At 47.1% G+C, this 22,212-nt stretch overlaps 9 protein-coding genes across 9 annotated transcripts; 2 read left to right on the top strand and 7 right to left on the bottom strand.

Annotated features, from left to right (window-relative positions):
- Position 1: 1 nt before the first annotated feature.
- On the bottom strand, positions 2 to 1,580 carry TREMEDRAFT_30458 (uncharacterized protein; the record flags this gene model as incomplete). Its single annotated transcript, XM_007004362.1, has 3 exons — positions 2 to 82; positions 255 to 1,095; positions 1,261 to 1,580. Coding segments are annotated over 3 exons (1,242 nt in total), but the record flags the coding sequence as incomplete, so codon positions are not given.
- Positions 1,581 to 2,424: 844 nt separating this feature from the next.
- On the bottom strand, positions 2,425 to 5,978 carry TREMEDRAFT_73875 (uncharacterized protein; the record flags this gene model as incomplete). The annotated part of the gene is made up of 14 exons (XM_007004775.1): positions 2,425 to 2,498; positions 2,694 to 2,740; positions 2,872 to 2,935; positions 2,999 to 3,230; positions 3,282 to 3,384; positions 3,467 to 3,637; positions 3,789 to 4,039; positions 4,134 to 4,252; positions 4,302 to 4,329; positions 4,390 to 4,753; positions 4,802 to 4,993; positions 5,114 to 5,248; positions 5,328 to 5,352; positions 5,453 to 5,978. 14 exons carry the CDS (start codon positions 5,976 to 5,978, stop codon positions 2,425 to 2,427), a joined length of 2,331 nt encoding a protein of 776 aa, XP_007004837.1.
- Positions 5,979 to 6,780: 802 nt separating this feature from the next.
- Positions 6,781 to 9,276, bottom strand: TREMEDRAFT_62342 (uncharacterized protein; the record flags this gene model as incomplete). The annotated part of the gene is made up of 6 exons (XM_007004613.1): positions 6,781 to 7,493; positions 7,545 to 8,096; positions 8,145 to 8,523; positions 8,576 to 8,708; positions 8,756 to 9,191; positions 9,240 to 9,276. 6 exons carry the CDS (start codon positions 9,274 to 9,276, stop codon positions 6,781 to 6,783), a joined length of 2,250 nt encoding a protein of 749 aa, XP_007004675.1.
- Positions 9,277 to 10,072: 796 nt separating this feature from the next.
- On the bottom strand, positions 10,073 to 11,393 carry TREMEDRAFT_62341 (uncharacterized protein; the record flags this gene model as incomplete). Its single annotated transcript, XM_007004612.1, has 3 exons — positions 10,073 to 10,495; positions 10,579 to 10,851; positions 10,950 to 11,393. The coding sequence occupies 3 exons, from the start codon at positions 11,391 to 11,393 to the stop codon at positions 10,073 to 10,075; spliced, it is 1,140 nt and encodes a 379-aa protein (XP_007004674.1).
- A 647-nt stretch (positions 11,394 to 12,040) lies between these two features.
- TREMEDRAFT_30350 (uncharacterized protein) lies at positions 12,041 to 12,812 on the top strand (the record flags this gene model as incomplete). Its single annotated transcript, XM_007004350.1, has 4 exons — positions 12,041 to 12,109; positions 12,158 to 12,464; positions 12,513 to 12,602; positions 12,649 to 12,812. The coding sequence occupies 4 exons, from the start codon at positions 12,041 to 12,043 to the stop codon at positions 12,810 to 12,812; spliced, it is 630 nt and encodes a 209-aa protein (XP_007004412.1).
- Positions 12,813 to 13,233: 421 nt separating this feature from the next.
- On the top strand, positions 13,234 to 15,319 carry TREMEDRAFT_62339 (uncharacterized protein; the record flags this gene model as incomplete). Its single annotated transcript, XM_007004611.1, has 5 exons — positions 13,234 to 13,719; positions 13,765 to 13,833; positions 13,885 to 14,110; positions 14,174 to 14,797; positions 14,847 to 15,319. 5 exons carry the CDS (start codon positions 13,234 to 13,236, stop codon positions 15,317 to 15,319), a joined length of 1,878 nt encoding a protein of 625 aa, XP_007004673.1.
- Positions 15,320 to 15,774: 455 nt separating this feature from the next.
- On the bottom strand, positions 15,775 to 17,501 carry TREMEDRAFT_30543 (uncharacterized protein; the record flags this gene model as incomplete). Its single annotated transcript, XM_007004369.1, has 4 exons — positions 15,775 to 15,865; positions 15,910 to 16,604; positions 16,859 to 17,127; positions 17,264 to 17,501. 4 exons carry the CDS (start codon positions 17,499 to 17,501, stop codon positions 15,775 to 15,777), a joined length of 1,293 nt encoding a protein of 430 aa, XP_007004431.1.
- Positions 17,502 to 18,427: 926 nt separating this feature from the next.
- On the bottom strand, positions 18,428 to 19,148 carry TREMEDRAFT_30699 (uncharacterized protein; the record flags this gene model as incomplete). Its single annotated transcript, XM_007004391.1, has 6 exons — positions 18,428 to 18,565; positions 18,611 to 18,653; positions 18,693 to 18,729; positions 18,784 to 18,836; positions 18,880 to 18,949; positions 19,055 to 19,148. The coding sequence occupies 6 exons, from the start codon at positions 19,146 to 19,148 to the stop codon at positions 18,428 to 18,430; spliced, it is 435 nt and encodes a 144-aa protein (XP_007004453.1).
- A 337-nt stretch (positions 19,149 to 19,485) lies between these two features.
- On the bottom strand, positions 19,486 to 21,647 carry TREMEDRAFT_71644 (uncharacterized protein; the record flags this gene model as incomplete). Its single annotated transcript, XM_007004774.1, has 6 exons — positions 21,301 to 21,647; positions 20,615 to 21,253; positions 20,530 to 20,567; positions 19,875 to 20,484; positions 19,705 to 19,832; positions 19,486 to 19,650 (listed from the first exon to the last, which is right to left on the bottom strand). The coding sequence occupies exons 1-6, from the start codon at positions 21,518 to 21,520 to the stop codon at positions 19,486 to 19,488; spliced, it is 1,800 nt and encodes a 599-aa protein (XP_007004836.1). The 5' UTR covers positions 21,521 to 21,647.
- Between the last annotated feature and the right edge of the window lie 565 nt (positions 21,648 to 22,212).

Below are 22,212 nucleotides of genomic sequence, written 5' to 3'. Positions count from 1 at the left end.
GTTTGGCAGAAGAGACTTCTGCGAAGATTATATATCCAAGAGGACCTATACCGATTTGATAGCAGAAATTGTAAATGATGGTCTGTCATCAGCAACAATTCTTCATGCTACCACTCCCTCGAGAATCTCATCGTTCCATTACGTATATGTAGATTTATAAACATGAAAGAAGACGAAGCGATGAATATGCACACAAAAGTGTGGTCAGGAAGAAGTATGATTGGTTGAAATTGATCAGATGACGGACGACTCACGAAAGACGCAGAGGCCCATCTACCTGATGATGTCGGTGCGAGAGAACTAAACGCGACTAATAAATTGACGACGGAACAAGCTATCATACCCCAGAAAAACAATCCTCTTCTTCCAAATTGATTCACGGTGAACAACGCAACCAAATTCCCCACGACTCCAATAGCCGTCACTCCAACTCCCAATCGAAACGAATTCGAATCGCTAAAACCAGCTAATTGAAAGAAATAACTACTAAATCCTAGGGCGAAGATGACACCACTGAGTTGTTGAAGGACGAAAACCATGGAAGCGATAATAGTCCTTTGACGATTCGTGCCTCTAAAACAATCGAGGTAAGTTGTAGAAGCCTTATCACGATCTTCCAAAGCTATAGTTTCTTGAATTTGATTGACCATCAATTCCACATCAACGTTACCTCCACCTAAACGATCGATGACTCTTCTCGCGGCATCCACACGACCTCTACGGACGAGATACCAAGGTGATTCCGGAGCGAAAGGAAGTCCTATGAGAAGGATGAGTGGGAATAACCATTGAACGGCAAAAGGTATTCGGTAAGCGTACGAATCGGTTCGTTTTCCAGTACCTTCAATGACGCAATTGGAAAGGAATTGTCCAATGACGATCCATAAGTTTACACTACCAGTCGTTATTCCTCTTAATGCCAAAGGTGATATTTCTGAACAATAGGAAGAAGCCGTCGAGACGAACATGCCTAGAGCGAAACCGTTGATGAGTTTTCCAGCTAGGAGCATACCGTTGACATGTGAAGGAGTAAAGAATTGTATGAATACGGCTGAGATGGAAATGAGACATGCGCATCCTACTGATCCCCGACGGCTATGGTATGAGCGTGGTATACATTTTCAGTGAAATTGACATGAGATTCAAGCTCTAAAAGTGATGGTGACGGGGTAGATATAACCATTTGATGATGAGATGTGAAAATGGATGATGGATGGTAGGATTATTTGATGAAACAAAATCTGAAAAAAGGTGACATACCCAATAAGATCTGCAACCCAACCAATAGAGAGTCCTGCAAACATACCTCCTATAGAAGAAACAGAATTAAGAGCGCTTTGCCATCTAGCAGGTAAGACGAATTGGTCGTTGTATACCCCTCCAAAATCTCTTCTGAAATAAGGAACGGAAAGTGTTCCACCGGATATTTGAGCATCATAACCCCATAAAAGACCTCCGATACAAATGAACATATTCATCAACAAAACAATTTCCAAAATCCAAATGAAAATTATGAACTCACATGCACCAACCGAAAGCACGCCAGTATGTTCGGATAGCTTGAAGGGGAGTAAATCCATGTTCAGTAGCGGCTGCAGCTTTCAAAGTCGTAGTGGCATGACCATATGTCGTCCTTGTAATTTGTTCAGGTGGTTTCTCATTATCAAACGTAGATTCAGTAGTTATGGGAGTTGAAAGAGGTGTGTCGGTCATTGTGTTTGTGTAATCAAGATTTTGAGATGAATGTTGATTATGTGAATGAAAAGACATGGTTGGTTTGACGAGAAGTAGAAAAAGGATTATAGGGAAAGAAGTCCGAATTGAGCGGGAAGCCGAGGATACGTGTTACTGACAAGATGAGAAAAATAAACGACGATCAGGGGGAGAAGGCCTTTATCGGGTAACGGTGAATGTGGACAAAAGAGTGAAAGGCCGAAAGGAACTTTGGATATTGTGGGAATTTGAACTTGGGGCGAAAAGAAAGACGACGTTGGTGACTGCGGGTGGGTGTAGGTCCTATATGAGTAAGCGATGATGAAGAGGTATGTACAGCATGAATAGCTAGCCGAGGGTGTCTTGAAGGTCAACCATCTGATCCGGCCGTCATGATCAACGGCCGTGGGATACGCTACAGCAGTTTAGCACAGCCCTGACTCAGTACTGAGTATCCCATCTAAACGGAGATCTCAGTCTGTCACGTAGGGTTGGCTGTTCGCTGTTCTCTGACCGCTGACCGGTGATCGTGATGAACGGGGCCTGAGGAGTGAAAGGGAGGCGCGGTGGGGGAGGAGAGCTGACTCGAGTTTCGAGTGAGATGTGTGTGGGAAAAGCCAAGAGAGTGAGCACAGACTGACGGATTCACGTGATCGCCATTAACACAAAGCTTCGACGCCATATGGGCACAACTCTACTTTTTTCATCACATCACCCTACGATACATTCCTTGATATTCATCCAAACCAACTGCTTCAAAAACATTGTCCGTAAGGCATAAAGATCTTTCATAAAAGTGCAGACATCCCACTTCAAGGCGGTGACTTCGATCCTCATCCGTCCGATCCGCCCCGCCGCCCGGCCGCCTCGACAATCCCTCCTCATCTTCATCTCACTCTGCAGATATGTCTCGCCCGAATGTATACATACCTGTTAGATTCGTAAGCTCGGTGAAACGATCACGAGGGAAACGTACGTACCTTCAATGACACCCAGCACGCTCAGGAACTGCATCAACAGTTTGTGTCTACAGGGAGTCGTCAGCTCGATTCTCACGATTACACTTTATCAAAATCGCCGAGCCCGAGAAGCCGAAAGTGGGGAATGTGGAGCAGGGCGTAAGACTGTGGACTGTGAGAACATGAGAGTGCAACTTACGCCCTGGCAGTGGTAGACGAAGGCGTGACGGCACATTCCATCAGTTGAATGGCGACAAATCGTACTGTGCATCAACGACCAATCCCTCCCAAAACAAGTGGCAAAAAGGATCCCTCCCGAGACTGACCTTTTTGTACGAGCGAAGGTCCATTGGTAGCTACGCACTCCACCGGTAGACTGTTAAGTCCATCGAGCAGCTCGCAAGCTATGTCTTCCGCTGCTTCAGAGGTTTCGGCATTCCCCAGACCTCCCACACCTTGCATGGGTACTTGGGTAAGCAGGGATAACTGCTGGTATAGACTCTGGCGGGTTTGGAGTAGAACCAGTCGGACCACATGTTGAGTGACTAGGATATTACCCTATGATCATTCAGCTTTGCATAAGCAGCAGGAATCGAGGAGGGGACATACCTGCATAACAAGGAAACTATTCAGTGCATGACTGGTATCGCCCGCGGAGTGGAAAAAGTCCATGAACCGTTCTTGAAGCTTGGATTCCCAGTCGTGAGCCGGACTACTGATCAGCATTCCATAACTGTTGGATACAGGACATTGGAAGAACCGGGAAGAGGATAGAAAGTGGAAGAAAGACCAACCTGGCAACTCTGGAATCATATGCCTTGCGCAATTGAAGTGGCGAGTCAACATCGAGCGCTGTTCTCATTGCGCTATTGCGTAATTCACTGACGAGCTGCAAATCGGCCAGCACGCTGTCGACAGTTGGAGGAACTTTTCTCCGCTGCAACAGGAGAGCATCATTGAGTATTCTACGTGATCAGTCAGGAAACACGAGAAAACCACTCCGAGGAGAAGATGGAAAGTGGGGTGATACCAGTAGGGAAGGTCAAAAGAAAGTGAGAAAGATAAGAGAATTCCAGATGATGAGAGGGAGAAGGTAGACGAGAACCACACGCTCACTTGAACAAACTGGTCACAATGTTGAACCCCGCAATCAGCGGTATCCGTCCTACGGGCTGTGGCGTGATACCTGTCGATGTGATCTGTTCATCGTCCACCTCTGTCGGTAACGCTAAACCAGGAGCGTCGTCCAAACGGAGACATATGGTACGTGCACGAAGGCAAGCAGTACTTTTATCGGCTTGGAATAGCAACTGAGAATGAGTAATTTTCCCACTACCTTGTAAAGAAGACAAACCCAATAAGCTCTCCTACGAATTTCACTTTCGATCGGATCTAATCCTTCATAGCTCTTTCCCGGGTCAGTCACACGGCCACCATACGATTTCACGATTATCAACTCACAGACTCCTCGTTCAGTCGCATAGCCAACGCCAACTGATTGGCTTGAGCCGTGGCGACAACATGCGCTGTATTGTTTCCTAGCAGCAGATGGACAATACCCTCCAGATACGAAATAACCACTGTTTGTCAGTTGATCAGTCTTCACCTTTATGGGAATTCCATACGTACCAAATGAGCTTTGCACAGGAACAGGTTCCTACAAGTCAGCCATAATCAGGTAAAAAGGATGGGAGAAAATACAGAAAAGAGAACTTACTTCCCATATAAACGATATCTTCGCTTTGGCCACACGTACGCATCTACGAGCTAAAGATTCAATTTCCGTTTTTTCCAAATTTACCAAACTCCTAGGAACCTGTACCAAAGTACTGGCTATTACCGTCAATGTGAGAGCGAAGAAAACCGGGTCTGTCTTGTCCATTCTAGCTGTGAGATTGGCGACGAAAGTCGGTCGATGAAGACATGGTGTGAGAGGGTAGACGTAATCGAAGAACAAGTTGATGATGTTATCAATGACTGGGCCAGCAACAACTTGATCTAGATTATCGGGAAAAGTAGATGTCGAGACGGTTGGAGAAGCTACCAAGAGTGGGAAAGAAGGTGAAGTAGCGTATCCACCTCTACATCGTCAGTGTAAGCCCTTATCCTGGTTATGACAGACCACGTACGGTCCAGTAGGCGGAAGTGGGTAATCCTGCTGCATACCTGACATGGCGGGATCGTGTACTTGAACAACTGTGGCACGACGTAATTGTTCAAGAGGGAGAGGTGGACGAGGATATATTTCTGTTGAAGGTTGAAAATCGCTTGAACCTGATCCAGAACCATTTTGAAAACCATACGCTGCATCGGACAAGGCGCTGTGAGAGTGATCAGCACGAGTTAAGTATCATTGATATGGAGGGGTTTCTCCCTCACCTGAGATCCCTGAATGACATCAGCAAGAGTGTGATAATGATAGAGCATGAGAGAGGACGTACACTGGTGCTGGACCTTTTCTACGGGTAACACGTACACGGTGACATTCAAGAGCGAATCTACGACATCTTGCGCAAGGTAATTTAGCTGCGTCCGGATGGTCGGGTGGTACTAATGGAGAAGGTTCACATCGACGTCTCATTGATTAGCTCATGCGTTAAATCTCTCCATTACCTGTTATACCCTCGTATGGGGGCAAAATTGTATCCAACTCACTTGCCTTTCCTACAAGCTTCACAACCTATTGATGAGTCAGCTACAATCTTCAAACCCATCATCATTGACCGATTCTCATAAACATCATGATGAAGATCAAGTTTTATAGCAGATCGTAAACTCACTGGTAAGCATTGGTATGTTACCTCCATGATGTACATTTGACGTCGAACGTTTCGGACTAAGTTTTGATATTTGACCACTTTTCTCAGGTACACCCAAAGTCACAGTTCTTCTACCTCCTTCATCTTTCTGTGGTTCTCCAGTAACCCCAGCTCTTCTCCTCTTCCTTCCTTCAGGACTCTCGATGTTTTCCGAACTACGTCTGGGAGGTAAAGAAGAATGGATTTCTTGAGGGGAATGATGAATAATACCACCTTGCCCGCCGTCGTGAGGTAAAACCGTCTGATTCGAGGATGTGTCTATAATATTAGTATGTGCCATCTGAGAGGGATGGGACATTATTCCGAGTGGAGATTTAATTGTCGTTTGAGTTGTAGGTTGTTGTCGTGAGAGTCTAGCGGAACTTAGTGGATCGTAAGATGTATTAGGTGTGAGAGGATCATGGGAGAAAGAAGGAGGAGGACTGTGATATGATCTGATGGGGGAATGAGGAGGTAAAAGAGAAGGATGAGATTCCGAGTCGGACATGATTTATCAGATTGAAATGAATGGTACCCCTGCTGGTTAAAGTATGTACTGTAGGTAGGTAGTACGTTTGTGGTTTGTGTCCGGCGTGTGTCAACCTCGGTCAGGGACGACGAGAGATGGTAACGGGGGTTTGTGTAAAGGATGCAGAAAGGAAGTCGGAATGAATACCTGTTGAGAGAAAGAAACAGGGTGGCCTGGGAGAACGTACGGCGACGGCCACGGCGGACAAACGGACCAAAAACCTCGGTTAAGTCGGTGCCGAGATCTTGGGCCTTGGGGGGCAATTGGGGCAAGCCGCCACAGAGGCCACAGATCACAGAGGAACAGCTAGAGTAGGCTCAAAGATTGAGGGTGCCTGTCAGAGGGATGGAGATGGACAAGGGGTTGTGAAGGAGAAGCATGTGGTCAGTCTATATAGCCATGGGAATCTTTTAACAATGCCAACGGCTTGAAAGGTACCTCACATCTCGCTCATCGCTCATCATTCACCACTTCGCTAATCAACCAAGTACTACTCACTCGCTACTCCGCTCCTTCGGACCTCGGTGTACCTCGCTAACCGAAAAAGCGGTGCTATCTTGGTTCCCACTCGGCCACTCGTCGCTCCCCGCTCCGCACCTGATCTCCGTGAAATTGTCTCCCACACTCACCTGAAAGTGAGCCTAAGGAGTGTGCAGTACTATGCAACGTAGCTTACTCAATGACCCCATATCATCAATCCACTGTACCGAACAAGACATGATGCATCCCAACATTGACCCAAGGACAACATACAAACTGAAACACAGATCCTCCCTACTTTTCATCTTAATCTCGACGGAGTACTGTTAGGACGTATTTGCTGTTGTGAGATCATAGTGCTTGTTCCCGATCTCAGCGGTAACGGTGTCGGCGTCATGTACACAGATCCCACAGGTGCCGGATTTTCAGGTCCAAAACTCTGACGGAGACTTGACGGTCCCGGTCCTGGTCGAGTCGGGTACACCGGAGCGGACGACGGAGCGGGAGATGGGACCGGCGGCGAAGGACGTCCATATGTCGATCCGCTTGACGGTGGTCGGAAACTCGTCGTCTGCACATTCTGACCTGGAGAAGGGGCAGTGTAATAAACACGAGGTGCGGTCGGTTGAGTTTTATATTGCGGAGTTGAGGATTTGGAATGAGGTAATGTATGTGGTGGGGGAGTGATATAATTACTAGGAATGGGAGGTGGTAACATTTGACCTCCAGGTCCAGGTCGAGGAGGTGGAGGTTGATGAGGTGACAAACTGCTTATACCACCGATTGACGTGCTTCCAAGGGGCTGTGACACGTGAGACCGCATACGAACGGTAGCATTGTCATGTAAGGCCTGAGGACGTTTAGGGTCGAGTGTACCTCGGATGATAGGCGCTGAAACGGGTACGAATCGAGCGCCCAGGTCATGAGCCAGACCATCAAATGTGCCTTTGGGTAAGAGCTCTTTGGGAGAAATGTGACTGGCAAGTGTAGTGAGGGATGAGAGCACTTCTTCAGCTGAACCAATCAGCCCGAATTTCTCTGTGACATAAAAAGACATGAACTCACCGACAACTTCTTCCCGCTGAGTGGGTTTGCGATGGCCACGTCTGATCCGTATCTCTTGCCATGCTTGTAATTCAGCGAGCAATCTCGCATTATCCTCCAACACCTCTTCCACATTTCCAGAATGATTACTCTTTCTACTGCTTTCAGCTCGTTGACCGCCCATCTCATCACCTTCAACATCCGCTTCCATCGTGCCGTGATATCCCCCTTCTATCATAGCTCCTTTCCCATGTGTAACTCTATCACGCCATTCTCTATGACGATGGCGTGCGTGCATACCCTCTAATGTTCCCCAATATCCCGATCCGCTGGAATATGTTGAGTCGAAGGTTGGAGCGAAGGAGGGGGTGAAGTTCGCGTTCGTTGTTGGAGGTACCGTGACTGGACGCATGATACTGCCGAATCCTCCTTGCCGTCTCAGTTGCCGAAGTTCCTTCCACCGACTGGCTTTGAGACTCGCGCGACGGATTAGTGAATCAGACAGGGTGGGGATACGAGGTTGACTTCCACTCGCAGGCAAGGCATTCTGCAACGACACAGGTTGCGCATGCCCTAGGTTCATCAGCTGCCTAACCCCTTATGTCATCTGTCGTCACTTACCGAAGCGAGTTCCAGTTGAAGCGAGTCGTTCTAGCAAACTCCCCATCTCTTCGAATTTCCCTTCATTGAGGTTCTTTGACAATGCTTCTACTTGACGTATGTCCACACTACTAGTGAACCACTCCCCATTTACATTCCCACTTCCCGTGGGCAGCTTTTGCATCAATGCCCATCTTTCCGCTTTCTCCTCGTTCATGTCGCCAGGTGGCTCGGCCTGCTTCATGATCGTACGCAGACTGACGCAGAAGTTGTAGATGTTGTGGGGTGGAAGATGAGAGGGAAGGGGTGGGATGGGAAGATGAAAGGTTTTAACTGAGGGCATTGGGTTGGGATAAGCGCAAGGCGCCAACAGGTTGTGAGAAAAGACATGCAATACATCCTTGCTGTCAGCGATGTGTTATCACAGGAGGATATGTGATTAGAAGACGTACAACCAGTCGCTCCCATGTCAGGTTGTCCTGCTTCAGAATGTAGCCGAGAGTGTTCTTTTCATTTTGCTCAAATTTCGGTGGTAGCCACAAAGTGAGGATTTCGTTCAACGGAGGAGGCAGACGTGTTGCAGCTCTGTCCAGATTAGCTCGTCATATGCTGTTCTGAGAGGGGACACTTACTGAGCCATCAAGATCGTCAGAGCTCCCCGTATTTCTCGGCTTAACGATCTACCCTGTACCGTTGACGCGGCAACACCATCCCTCTCTTCCACTTCTTGATTCACCTCGATCTTGTCATCTTGAACTGGATCTACATCTTCTTCGACAGACTCTCCCTTCTGGTCCGGACCGGAAACAGGTGCAAGCACAGGTACGGGAGACTGGCTTTTCCTGGTTCTTTCGCCGTTGACGGTCAAGTTTATTCTCGCTCGTTTCGGCTCATGATCTCCATTGACTTCTCCTGAGCCATTGACTTTGGGTGGGGTCAATTTAATCTTGGGTCCAGAGGAACTTGGGATATGAAGATTGATCTTCAGGGGTGTGGGCACGGGTACAGGAGCAGGAGATTGTCGTCGTTTCCGTTTATTGTTTGGGGAAGACGGGGAGTTGGGGTCGACTACAAATGTCAGTGTTTTGGAAAATTTGGAGGAGACGAAATGCTCACCATTTGCTTCCTTGCTGCTTCGTGTGTCCCGAGCCATGGTCAAGGAAGAGGCAGGGGTGTGGGGTATCTGGAGTACAGGAAAGGGTCGTGACAGGACGTTGGTTGTAGGAAGAGGTAGCGGGGGTGTCGCCCGACTCACTACTCAGGCCGAAAGCAATAGTGGCAGGAGCAGGTCGGAAGGAGATGGGTTGGTATGGGTGATGAACGGGTGGGTGGGGAACAAAGGCAGGGAAGGGCAGTGTTTAGAGAGAAAGCTTGGTGATGGAGCAGGATGTCGGTACGTCGGGAGATGCAGGTTGACAATTGACGAGCAGGGGTCTTTGGAGCTAGCTACTAGCTACTAGGACCGAGAGAAGGTATGTCACCTGGCAGAGAATAGCGAAATGGGAATGACTTTGAGACGCGGCGCGCGTATAACCCAACGTTATCTTTTGACTTTGACAGAGCCCCGCTTTCAGGGCACAACAACAATCCCCGGTTGGTGATGATGGAGGGAGGGTCCACTACCACTGGCACCCTTGTCGACGCACAGTGAAGAAGAGATGAGTGAAGAGACGTCAACTGCTGTCCAAGTTGAACGAGGATGTTTGATGCTTATGCATTGCGGTGACGTGGGGAGGGAAAGAAGGATGGAGGAACCGGAGATTCGCCTTTGGACGAATTGTGGCACTTTCTGGCCTGTACTTGTATTGAATTGATGCATGAGGTTTCATCGGGCTGTACAAGTATGCAGTATGTACTCTACATCGGAACACTCGACCTATGCATTATGTCTTGGTCGTGTCTCATCGTTATAATGCTCTCCTCAAAGTTCTAGCCGCTGACAGAGTGGTTCACTCGAATGGATTCGTTCGTCCAGCTTGTCCCCCTAATTGATCGTTCCCATGCCCGCCGTCCACATCGGAACCCCATGAGCACAACGCATGCCACCACTTTTCGCCCGTCCCGACATTCACGTCTTGCACATCTTGAGCTACCCCCTGATCCTGAATCGCTGCCCCGCCTCTCCATGACGGACCGGCGTATCCCACGACGTCGGTGTCAAGAGGGGCAGAGGTTTTGGAGGAATCAACGTTGATGGATCCACGTCGTTGAGTAGACGAAGAAGGCAGGGGTACGGGGCGTGGATCGTCAAAAGGAGATTCCGTTGGTGAAACAGGGGAGATCACCATTCGAGGTATGGGAGATGCGGGTTTGGCATAAGGATGTTGATATTCTGTCGAAGTGGATTCACGAGGGGAGGTGGTCAGGGGTATCTGCAACCTTCAGCTCATGTCTCCAACCCAGTGTTGATTTTCGTAAGTGGGTTGTAAGAGAAGCACCGTCGAGAGGGACGTACGGGATTATGTGTAGCGCCCCACTCGGCGTCGCCCTTGCCTTTGACAGGATTGACGATTCCTATACCCTCCATCAACCCCATGAGACTGTTACGCTTACCGCTAGTGTTCTGACTACCGGATGTGATGGACGATATTATAGACAGAGGACGCTGTAAATATGAGGTAGTGGTACCATTAGGTTTTGGAGAAGATGGAGGGGAGGATGGTAATTGTCGAGACAATCTAGCAGCTCGCCGACGCGCCATATCTCGAGCCGCAAAGTTGGCGAGATTCTGAGCCGTCAGCCAACATCTTCTTCTAATAACTCATGAGAAAACATGATAAAACTTACCTCTTGTATACGTCGCTCTTCTTCTACTTCCCCACTCACGGGAGGATAACTTCCCGTCTCGCTTCCATCGACCATCTCGATATATTCCACTGGTCCCTTCTCAACATCCCATGTTTCTTTACCTTTTCCTTTAGCTTCCCAAGTGTAGTGGCCGAGATCTCCATCCTCATGTAAGTTCCCATTGGCTTTTTCCTTGCCCTTGCGAGAAGATCCAGGTGCGGCGAGGGTCTCTTCGCTACCTGATTGGAAGGTCGTCCCGGAACGATTCTCATGTCGTTCGGTTCTGACGCTGCCGCTATCATCGGAATCGCCCGAGCCAGAGGAGGTGACACTGGATACGCGTTTCGTATAGACGACTGTACCGTTACGAGTGACGGCGTGAACGGGGGCGAGATTGGCGTAGGAAGCTGGAGGGGAAATGTCATCGGGTAAAGGGACGTATGCCTTGCTCGGTCCCTGGGCGGCGGCAAGCAATGCCGACATGACGAGCAGGAAGGGGGGCCAATATATTGGATGATAGATAATCCGTTATTAGAGTAAAAGGTGAAGAGGGGAGTTGTCGCTAGGTGTGGAATGGAAAGAAGAAGGTGAGGATGGAGATGGGTGATGGATAGGGTTATGACGTGACGAATAGGAGTTCCAAAGGTACGGGGAAGTTCCGGGTTTTGGAGAACGTGTTCCACCGTGGTCTGGAGATGTAAAAGATACTGACAAACTGTTTTCCTAATGTAGCATGCTTGGTAGAGTTATAAGACGGATCGGGGTTGTTAATGCGATTACTTCTACTTGCTCTGTATATGAAAACACTCAAGTCTGGATCATCACCACCACTGAGACAAGACCCATTGTGTTGGTGTGATAAGCAAAGGTCATGTAATGACACGTGTGATCATGCTTCGATCACTTACGCGGCTCACCTTAGACCTGTGGCCTGTGGAATGTCTGTCTCCCTATATCTCAAGCCCACCCTGCTCACTCCTCTTCCTTCTCATCTCCCACAACATGACCAACATTAACTCGGTCGATATCAAACATCTCAAGAATGGGGAAGTCAATCTGGGGGTGAGTCTCATCATGTTTGCCCCTTCAGCCAACTTGTGGCAGCTCATGCTCACGTATAGACATCCATCATGGCCGTCAAGTTTGAAGGAGGGGTCGTCATAGGTGCAGACAGTCGGACAACCACTGGAGCATACATTGTGAGTACTCACTCTTCTCTCGTTCGGACATTCTTGCTAACATCTCAGGCCAATCGAGTGACTGACAAGCTCACTCACATCCACGATCGCGTCTATTGCTGTCGATCCGGTTCAGCTGCCGACACGCAAGCGGTCGCTGACATCGTTCACCAACATTGTCAGATCTATTCTTCCCTCTACGGTACCCCTCCACCAGTCGCCACGGTCACTTCTATGTTTGAAAAGCTATGTTACACCAATAAAGATCAGCTCAGCGCAGGGATCATCGTCGCGGGTTGGGATGCCGAAGCTGGTGGTTCAGTGTATAACATTCCTCTAGGTGGAGGTATGTTCCAACAACCATGGGCAATAGGAGGTGAGCGATATTTGAACCACAGGTGAATCCATAATTGACTCGTCACAGGTTCTGGCTCAACATATGTGTATGGATATTGTGACGCCACATATCAGGATGGTTGGAATGAGGAGGAGACTGTTCAATTTGTAAAGAACAGTGAGTAGAATAGAGTCTTGATCGATGCCAAGCTGACATATCTAAGCACTGGCATTGGCCATGTCGAGAGATGGATCTTCAGGAGGGTGTATCAGAATGTGCGTTATAACCAAGGACAAGGTGCAACGTCATTTCATCCCCGGTAATGAGCTACCTCGATTTTGGGAAGGTAAAGAGGTCGTCGGGGCTGTGGCTGGAGTGACGGCATAGGGATGGAAAGGAGGAGGAGGAGGGGGATGTATGCATTGAACATGAATCATTATACCTTTTATTGGACAAGGTGCAAGCTAAGCTCACCGGTAGTTTGGTTCCTGGCCGAGTGGAGGTGGGGCAGGCAGATACGATAGCCTCGGACCATTGTCATTGGTTTCAGTGCTTGTTCACCTTATCACCCACCTTCATTCCAATCGTCGGTACGCAGTGCGGGGACTTTGGATTGGAGACTACGAGACCCAAAGTCAGATAGACTTAGGGAGTGAAAGGTGTGGTTCGTACTCAAAGGAAGAGAACTCTTCAAACCTCGGAATAACACTATCACTATCACTCTCTGAAAGCCAAGACAATCTCATATACATCCTTGTGCAACTTGTTCTTGGCTCTCTTCATTATACCACTCCCTCTCTACTTCAACATGAACGACTCTACTGTACCTTCTCCGAGACAAGCAGAGTCTTCTTCTCTATCCTCATCCTCGAACCCTTCAACACCTTCATTACTCAGACGACCATCCATGACCGCCTCTCCTCTACTTCTTTCCACCTCTCCTCGCAGTCTCCCACTACCCAATCGTCATGGTTCGATAGGTCACCAATCTAAGTTTTCTACAGACAACAATGCCTATCCTCGACCTGGACGACATGCAAGAGGATCAAGCTCTTCTGGTAGTCTCAGTAACTCTCTCTTTGGTTCATCATATTCGACGTCATTACCCACTACGTCCAATTTCCCTCAAGGAGCAAATGTCACACGCAGTAGATCTGTTCATAAGACTGCAGAAATTGATACACCTTCTCCACCTGAGGACATTGAGTGGTTACAAGTCACCGCTGAACAATTATTGGTGAAACAAGAAGTAAGGAAGGTACCTGGGAATATGGGAATGGAAGAAGCTGTAGAGGTATGTCGATACTTCTATTTAATCCTTTGGCATCACTGATGATAGGTTTTGTTACAGAAAGACTGTAAATGTTTATTGGTGGAGATAAATCCTGAACAGTATGCATTCTTCGATGTGAGTTTCCAACTTTACTCTTCAAGATGAAATCTGAGGCTGACGAGAAAGTATTCCGACTTGAACACGTTTTTATTACTCGTCCTTCAAGCTTCTGCGAATTCACACTCTCGTAGTCCTGCACCTCAAAGAGGTGTCACATCATCTACTTCAGTCAGAGATCAAAACATTCCGGATTCTCCTTTTGATGAGGGAGAGAGTTATTTGGATGAAAGAAGTAGAGACATCGTACAATCCCTACGACGTGGTACAAAACTTGGTGTTGGTGCAGTCTGCGGTAACTTTTTTTTTCCTTTCCTCATTCCTCATCCTTATATGAACTGCAGTGATTAATAATCAGATATCTCTCAAAAGAATCCATATCACTCATTCTCACCTGACACAATCCTTCGGAACCTTTTACCATTATTCGCTTCTGGTTTACATCGAATTGCCATCGTCATGGATAAAGAGACACCATGGATATTAGATGACACGATGATATTAAAATACCTCACTTCTTCTCAGACACCTTCCATATTAAATCTTCCAGTATCTTCTTCTTCTCTTCATCTCGCCCTACAGCCTTTGATTTCATTACCGGGAACCGCCTCAGTGCTCGACGCAATGCAAGTGATGAGTCTTAACGGTTTGGCGGCTTTGGGAGTGTTGTCCGGGTCGGGTAATGGGAATACAAGAAGAGATAGTTTTTCTTCCAATCCTTCATCTGGTGGAATATCTCGATCAAGTTCTATCTCACTATCAACATCTCCGATGCTCGTTCCTGCTTCTCCTGAACATTTATCTCCTATCGATTCAGGCTGTCCTGGGGATTTACTAAGCGTCATCAGTGTTGAAGATTGCACGAGATTAGTCATTCCCTCTGAAGGTAAAAAGGTTTTAGGAATGGGATTGGAACAATTAGTCAAGAAAATTCAAGTGAAAGAAAATGCGGGTTTAGAAAGAGGTGAAGATAAAGTACCAGGTTAGTAATTCCTTTCTATCATATTCGAAATGAGCTGATAACTCTGTAGTTCACACGATTTCTTTTTCAGCGACTTTATTACATACCTCACATCTCATACTAGCTACTGCTTCTTCTCGAGTTTTCATCCCAAACGTTACTACTCCACCTCTTTCACCAAGTCCAACTTTTTCAGCAACTTTTTCATCTCCAATATCATCTCCTTCCCTTTCAACTCTTTCACTCTCAGACTCTCGCTTTGTACCCTTTCCAGGTCTTCCGATTCCTCCTCCAACTCAACTTTCCGCTCATTATGTCGTATCTACCGTTGACATTCTTTCCTGTCTCGCCAGAGCGTACAACACTCAATTCGCTCCTGCCGATTTGCTCGACATGAACAAACAAGTCAATCATGTAGGGGATCAAACTTGGAATCTTGATCCTACCAGTGTTGCCCGACGTAGGAGAGCAAGTAGTTCGACGAGTAGTAGTCCCGCAGAAGGAGCTTTCGAGTCATGGCGATGGGCCAGGGGGAAGAAGTAAAAAGACAAGTCTGTATCCTCTGTTTCATACCCTCTCGATTGTCTGGAATCATAAACCGACTATATCCTTTCATCTTTGACACAATGATCCTGCCCCACTGCCCTGCTGCCCTCTTTTCCTTACTCGTCTCATGTATCAATGTAACCTACCACCCTTCTCACTTCTTGAAAATTCATATGTCTACCCATGCTCCTTGTTTACGTTACTTCATTCATTTCGTTCATGTTGATTGTGAATTGTCTCTCAAGTATGTACCATGTACAGTACCACTCCTGTTCTTATTCCCATGTCTTTTGCCAACAAGAATGATAACATGCAACATGTGACTTGTACAAGAACGATAACATGCAACATGTAACTTGTAACTTGTACAAGAATGTCTGTCCTCTTCTATCTTACCCATTCTATCTGCTCTCTTCTAACAAAACCCGGATGCGTGATAAAAATCACAATGATTATTTTATCATGCGCCATATCACCCAACTTAACAATGCGACGGTACCTATACCTCCTCCACCTGCAGCACCTATCCAATGCCACCAATTTCTATCTGATCAGCTCCAAACCTATGTACCGCAGTTCTAACTTACGTTTGATTAATAGGTATGACCTCTCTTGCATCTTCCCCTCCTTCTTGAGAATAAAATCTTTGATCCTTATAAAACCTCTTCATACGTTCTTCCTTTTCCCTCCACACTCCTCTTAACCAAAGTTCAAACTCCTTGGCCTCTTCAGGACTTGCCAAACCTATTTCAGAAGTCACTTCACCAGTTGAAGAAGTAGGAACCAAAGAAGGTATTCCAGAAGTAAGAGAAGATAATTGATCGTAGATATGTAAATGTATATGTATACAAGGTGGTGGTATTGAATTTAAAAAAATACTTAAAAGACCATAATGATTTTGAGGATATTCACCGATTTTCACACCTGGATATCCAATAGTTACGTCCATAAGTTTTAAATCTGGTATTTGAGGTAATAAAGTTCTTAAAGAGAATAAAAGACCTGTGGAACGTGGTAACAACAAAGTTTCAAAATCTTCTATATTTTCTTTATCGGCATAACGTTTTGATTTTATACCTTCTTCGTCTGAAGTTATCGTTCCTTCAGGGAAGATTATCAACCATAATGGTGCTCGACTGGAATTGGAAAGTAAAGAAGATTTATCTGAAGGGTATTTTTCAATTTTGGATTGAGATTTACGACCTAGATCGAGTAAAGCTTTTGTGAGATTTGTTTTGTCCGCAATCCAAGATCGACGCATGAATATAAAGTTGAAGAATTGCTATGTGGTTTAGAAAAAAAAACGTTTTGATCATAGTTTACAATATGAACAACTGATATCCGTGATATATGTCCTAATCTTTGGGAGGTGTTGTGAATGTATGAGTAAGGTAATGAAACGCTTGAAGAAGAAGAGATGAAATTCATGAAGAGTGAGGGAAATGTTAAGGGAGATTAAGAGATTGAAGAAAGAAAAGGAAATGATGAGATGAAGGAGTAAAGTTAAGAAGAAAAGAAAGATTAATAATAACTCACCATTCCCCATCCCACCACAGGTAACTTTTTCAAACTTATCTTCAATAAAATAATAATACCCTTAGCATGACCAGAATAACAAGCTAGAATCCATAAATACATCCAATCGGAATACGCTTGATGATTCGACATGATCACTAGTCTATCTGGTAAATTGATTTTCGTCATTCGACCATTTTCATCACGTTCCACCAAGTCGGTGAGTGATGGTGGTGAATCGGTAGTGAGTATGATGGAATGTGGTGCGAATAGACATGTAATAGCTATCACTATGAACATGAGCTTTGTCCAAATCATGTGTGATCTGTTTTTCCTTTTCACTCGTATCATTCTTTTCTGCAAAGCTTTAGACCGTGGACGGTAGGATCAGGTAAGGAGAAATGAAAAAAAATAGGTGGAACTCACATAATCTTCCATAACCATCTTTGGTCCAGCCGATAGCTGAATCAAACGATCTCCTCCCTACCACAGGTACGAGCAGTAGAGGTAGACATAAAAATTGAGTAGTGTTGATAAATAATTGCCCTAGACAGAAGAGAAGTGGAAAGAATATTTTACTGTATAATGGACCATGGGAAGGACGTTGAGAAATGGGGATTTGATACATGGGTTTACCATCTTTAGTCAGGACGGTCGCTACCATGTTTGGGTTGCAAGGTGTAATCTGGTAGCTAGTTGGCCGGTGTATGAACAAGAAGCATAGGAGGAGGGGAGGATACGTCAGCGTACGAGTAGAGCGTAGAGCGTCATGCTACTCGTACTCGGGCGAAACGAGTTTGACCCCGGCCATGATCATGCGATCGAACGCGGAGCCCCGGTCCGCAAGTCGGGTGGATGTACAGAAATAACAACCAATCGCTACGCGCTACATGTAAAATTCAAAAGTGTGATTCCTAAAACTGCCTCTGTTTCCCTTTCCCAAACCCGCCAATCCCACTACCACTTCTTTCACTCCCAAGTCCACCCAAAGTGACTCTGGACAACGCCGCACACACAGAAGGATTATTCGTCAATGGTGCAGTCGTGGCTTGGAAGCAAGTCGGGTTGGAAACACTTCGACCTTTGTTTCCATTCGATGGAACGTATTTTGGTATCCTGCTATCGTGTCCTCCTGGAGGAGTAGGTACGAAAGGTTGAGGATGATTTCCATTGTTCAAAATCTTCAACCTCATCCTCATCTATGTTGAGCATTGCTCACCTGAGCCACATGATTGGAAACAATAGGAGATCGAGTAGTTAATCCTGCATGTTGAGCTTGTCCGTTGGCGATATCGGCTGCCTGTGCTGCGGATCCAAGAATGGCACGACGTTTCATCTGTTTCCGTAAGCTAGTATTCCACTTACAGGCAGATAGCGTACTTTGTCGTATGTTCCTCTTAAACGATTCATCTCTCTATCCTTCTCCCTCACTTCATTGATCAGATCTTGCTTTTGTCGATTGACGGTTTCCAATTCACCTTCGAGATCTGAGCATCAACACCAAATTCACAGATTTTAATTGTAGAAAGACTCACTGGCAATTCTGGTATTGGCGACTGTTCCTTCAATATCACTCTTTTGTTTCTTGACTTACTCTGCAATTCCCCATTGACTTGTAAGTGTCAGCATCTGATGATCGTAATAGAAACTCACCAACTCACCTGTATTTACCTGTTGTTCCAATTGAGCAAGACGTGTTTGAGCATTCTTCAGGACCAACGTTTGGAACTCGCTTTCTTCTCAGTTCTCTTCCTGACAACGCTACGGGAGGACTGACCTCTCTTGTGACGTCTGATATGTCCAAAATGACATACCTCTAAGTATCAGTCGATACATAATCATGGTTGTCACCCACCTTGCCGCGATTTCCAAGATCAAAGAAGGTGTAAGACCTGCCAAGATTGACCACAGGTCAGTATCATGACCAACAGGTCAGGAGGAGATACTTGCGCTCTTGTAATCCGTCGAAGGGTTCAGGCAGGCCACCACAATGTCATCTCTATAGGTCAATAGTCGCCAACAAGGAAGTGAGAAGGATATACGGCTCAGATAGCTGATTATCGCAAGCGGGACAAATTTGGTTTCTCGAGAACAACTGATTAGCACATGGGACTGGATATCACACCGCTGCTCCATTGACATCGGTATAACTCACTGCAGAAGAGGTCTTTTCGTTTAGCTTCATTGTCAAGGAACATACGCCGAAGGAGAACTCACGGGAGCAGGTTGTGACGACACCTTTACCATGTTGACCCACCAGGGTCCGACATTTGAGGTTGTTACACCTCATGTCATTATCTGCGGCGGACATTGGAGTGAAGAGGAGGTCAAGAGTGAGAGAAGGAACGATGGGCAACAATGAGATAGGAGAAGAGAGCAAAGAGATGTGTGCTCAGCAGGTAACTAAGCCATGGACCATGGGCGGTACATGGTACACGATGACGAGTACGACGAGGTCTGTGCGCTAATTGACCACCAGTAGAGTGATCTGTTCCGATAGTATCAGTTTTCGTAGGTTTCACACTTACACCATGCACCGTCTTCATCAGTCACGGGTCTGCATACAACCAATCTACAAATCAGTCTGATATCCCTTCTATCACAGGTCAGATCGTTCAGCAATGTACAAACATCTCTTGCTCTACTCTCTAGGCGCGAAAGAATTTGGTCAAAATTTTGGCAAAAGTGGAGATGGCCCGGTTGGTCTCTTCGTAAGTCGCAATCGAGTATGACAAGCGGAAATAACCGATCCCTTCCCCTCCGATTCCATGTACGCCATTGGCGTCGAAAGACGTGGCTGGCGCGAATAGGACCTGAGGTATCAGCATATGCCCTAGTTCACGTTGGAAGATTGAGTATCAACGCACTAAGTTTTCCGCGAGCTCCAACCAGAGTTTGGTCATGAGCACCTCCACGGCATTCTCGCCCTTCTGCAATAAAGCCTTGTAATCAGGATGGCCTTCCATGTGGATAGCGAGGAAGATGAACATGCCAGCTACGGATCAGCAACAGTCCATCAAGTGGACATTTCACGTACCCGTAGGAGGAATGAAGGAAACAAGTGGTAAACCGTGCTTGCTGGAGAAACCCTTCTTCTCATCCCATCGTCCCGCAGCGGTATCATCGGTGGGCTTGGCATAACAAGTCACTCCTCGCGCTGTACCGTCGAAAATGTCGAACACGACGTCATTGGTCTTGACACCGTTGGGTGCATCGTCGATTTCGAGGTGAAAGACGTTCTCGAAAGCATCGCACATCCAGTCACGACGCATCTTATACATGGCTTTGATGCCTCGAAGCCAGCGGATATAACCTTCCATACCCCATTCGGACAGCATTTTACCGGTCAACGCTGTGGCGAAACCGCTGGGACTTTGAGATGATCCTTCAGTGGCACGTGTAAGCCTCTCGATGAAAAGTGGCGAGGTGGTGATCCATCCGAGTCGAGAGCCAGGACAACTCGTCTTGGAGAAGGTATCCATACGAATGACACGGCCTTGGGTGTCGAACTTGAGGAAAGACGGGGGGAGTGCCTTGAGGAAAGCCTCGTTTCCCTCCTTGCCGTCCTGCTTCTCTGCCTGCTCCGTGCGTTGAGCCATGATGGATTTCTCCGCGGCGAGTTTCTTGGGTGTCCATTTGCCCGTAAACTGGAGTAGTCAGTAGGGACCATTGGCTGAGAATGAAAAATTTACCAAGCAGTAATACGGCTCATCCTCGCAAATGATGACGTCTGAGCGATCAGCTCAGTTAGCTCGTTAAGGAAAGAACATGACTTGCCGTATTTGCAGCATAAGTCGTAGATGGCCTTTTTGCGATCTGCTCCCATCGTTGCGCCGGTGGGATTTTGTCCCGTGGGAACGGTGTAGAGGACGTGAGGACGCTTCATACCCCTTGCCGTTTCATCCCAATTTCCCAACAGTTTATCCATGTAGTCGGGAATGATGCCTTCGCCATCCATCTTCAATGCAATTTTGACAGTTTCGAGTGGACTGTAAGAGTTACTAGCACCAGGATAGGTCCACTCCTCGACAAGGATAGGGTCACCTTTTTCGACGAGCATGAGGACTACCTTGTTCCACGCATCCGTGGCTCCACAGTTGAGAAGGACGTCCCAATCAGCGTACGCGGGTTGATACACCAGCTCGACATACTTGCGGAGGAATAGAGGGACGGCAGGGAGACCGGTGGCCGGTTGATACTGAAGGTACGTGGAGAGCTGAATGGTGCTGGCGTCTGCGCTCTCCACATACTTGGGGATAGAGATGTCGGTGGTCGGTTTGAAAGAGGGGAAGAGCCAAGAAAAGAAAGACTTCTTGGGTTTCTGGGGCACTCTGGGATAGTCGAGGGGGAAGGCGTCATGGGTGAGAAGAGAAGCGGAAATAGTCTCGAAAGGGTAGAGCTCAGGAGAGGGGACACCTGTGGATATGAGCGTCGAATGGTCAGGTGATCAAGATACGACTCACCTCCAGCCATGGTGATCATATGAGGCACTGCCATATAACGGTACAGCTCCTTCAAGGAGCTTGCGGCACGATGTTTCGAGAGCTCGGTGAGATGATGGCTGAGATCAATAGCGTTGGGAAGCTCGGAAGGTTTCGATGCGGACGAGTTGGTGATGATTTGGACAGGCTTGCCATCGGAGCCTATGGAGCCCTTAGAGGGGATGGCGAAAGAAGAGTCCATGATGAGGCAAGTGAGAGGTGGAGGCGTATAGGAGAGGTGAGCTACGAAGGTGAACAAGAGTTAGATCAAGGAGTGAGTGAGGGAGGAGTAAACTACTTGTAGTAACATTTATTATAATGGAGCTTAGCAATTAGTAATTTAGCGAGTGACCGAGTGGGGCGAGTGTGGAGATAAGCAATCAGTCAGTCACCACCCCATGGCTGGCGCGCATGTCGGCCATCGGAGGCCATCGGCTCCATCCGTGCAAGCCGTACCGTCGGTCAACCGCGTGTGGCGTGTCGGCCAAACCTTGTTCTTGTACCATGGTCTGTTGTAGTGGCTTGCATCTTCGTTGTCGTCCTCGTCGTCGTTGTCAACATTTTAGCTACGACTGTCACTCACATCATCATCATCATCATCATCTTCACGACCACGTCGCAATGCTTAATAACCCCAGTACCCGGCGCAAAGCTCTTTGAGGATGAAACGCGTCACGAGGGGGTGCGCCGTGCGATGGAATGCGGTCGTGGTCCGAGCGTCAAATCGAGTGTGTCAGAGTGTTTTAACTTTTCCCCCCATCGCAAAAGCCCTTCTGAGCCCTAACAACAGCTAATCCACGTATACTAAATCATCATATCTTGAACAGCTACTCGTACAAGTACTCATCTACTACCTTTATATCATATACATATCAGAGCTAGCCTCATCAACTC

Source organism: Tremella mesenterica (genome assembly GCF_000271645.1).
Source record: "Tremella mesenterica DSM 1558 unplaced genomic scaffold TREMEscaffold_5, whole genome shotgun sequence".
NCBI lineage: Eukaryota > Fungi > Basidiomycota > Tremellomycetes > Tremellales > Tremellaceae > Tremella > Tremella mesenterica.
This window is presented reverse-complemented; position numbering and strand designations above follow the sequence as displayed.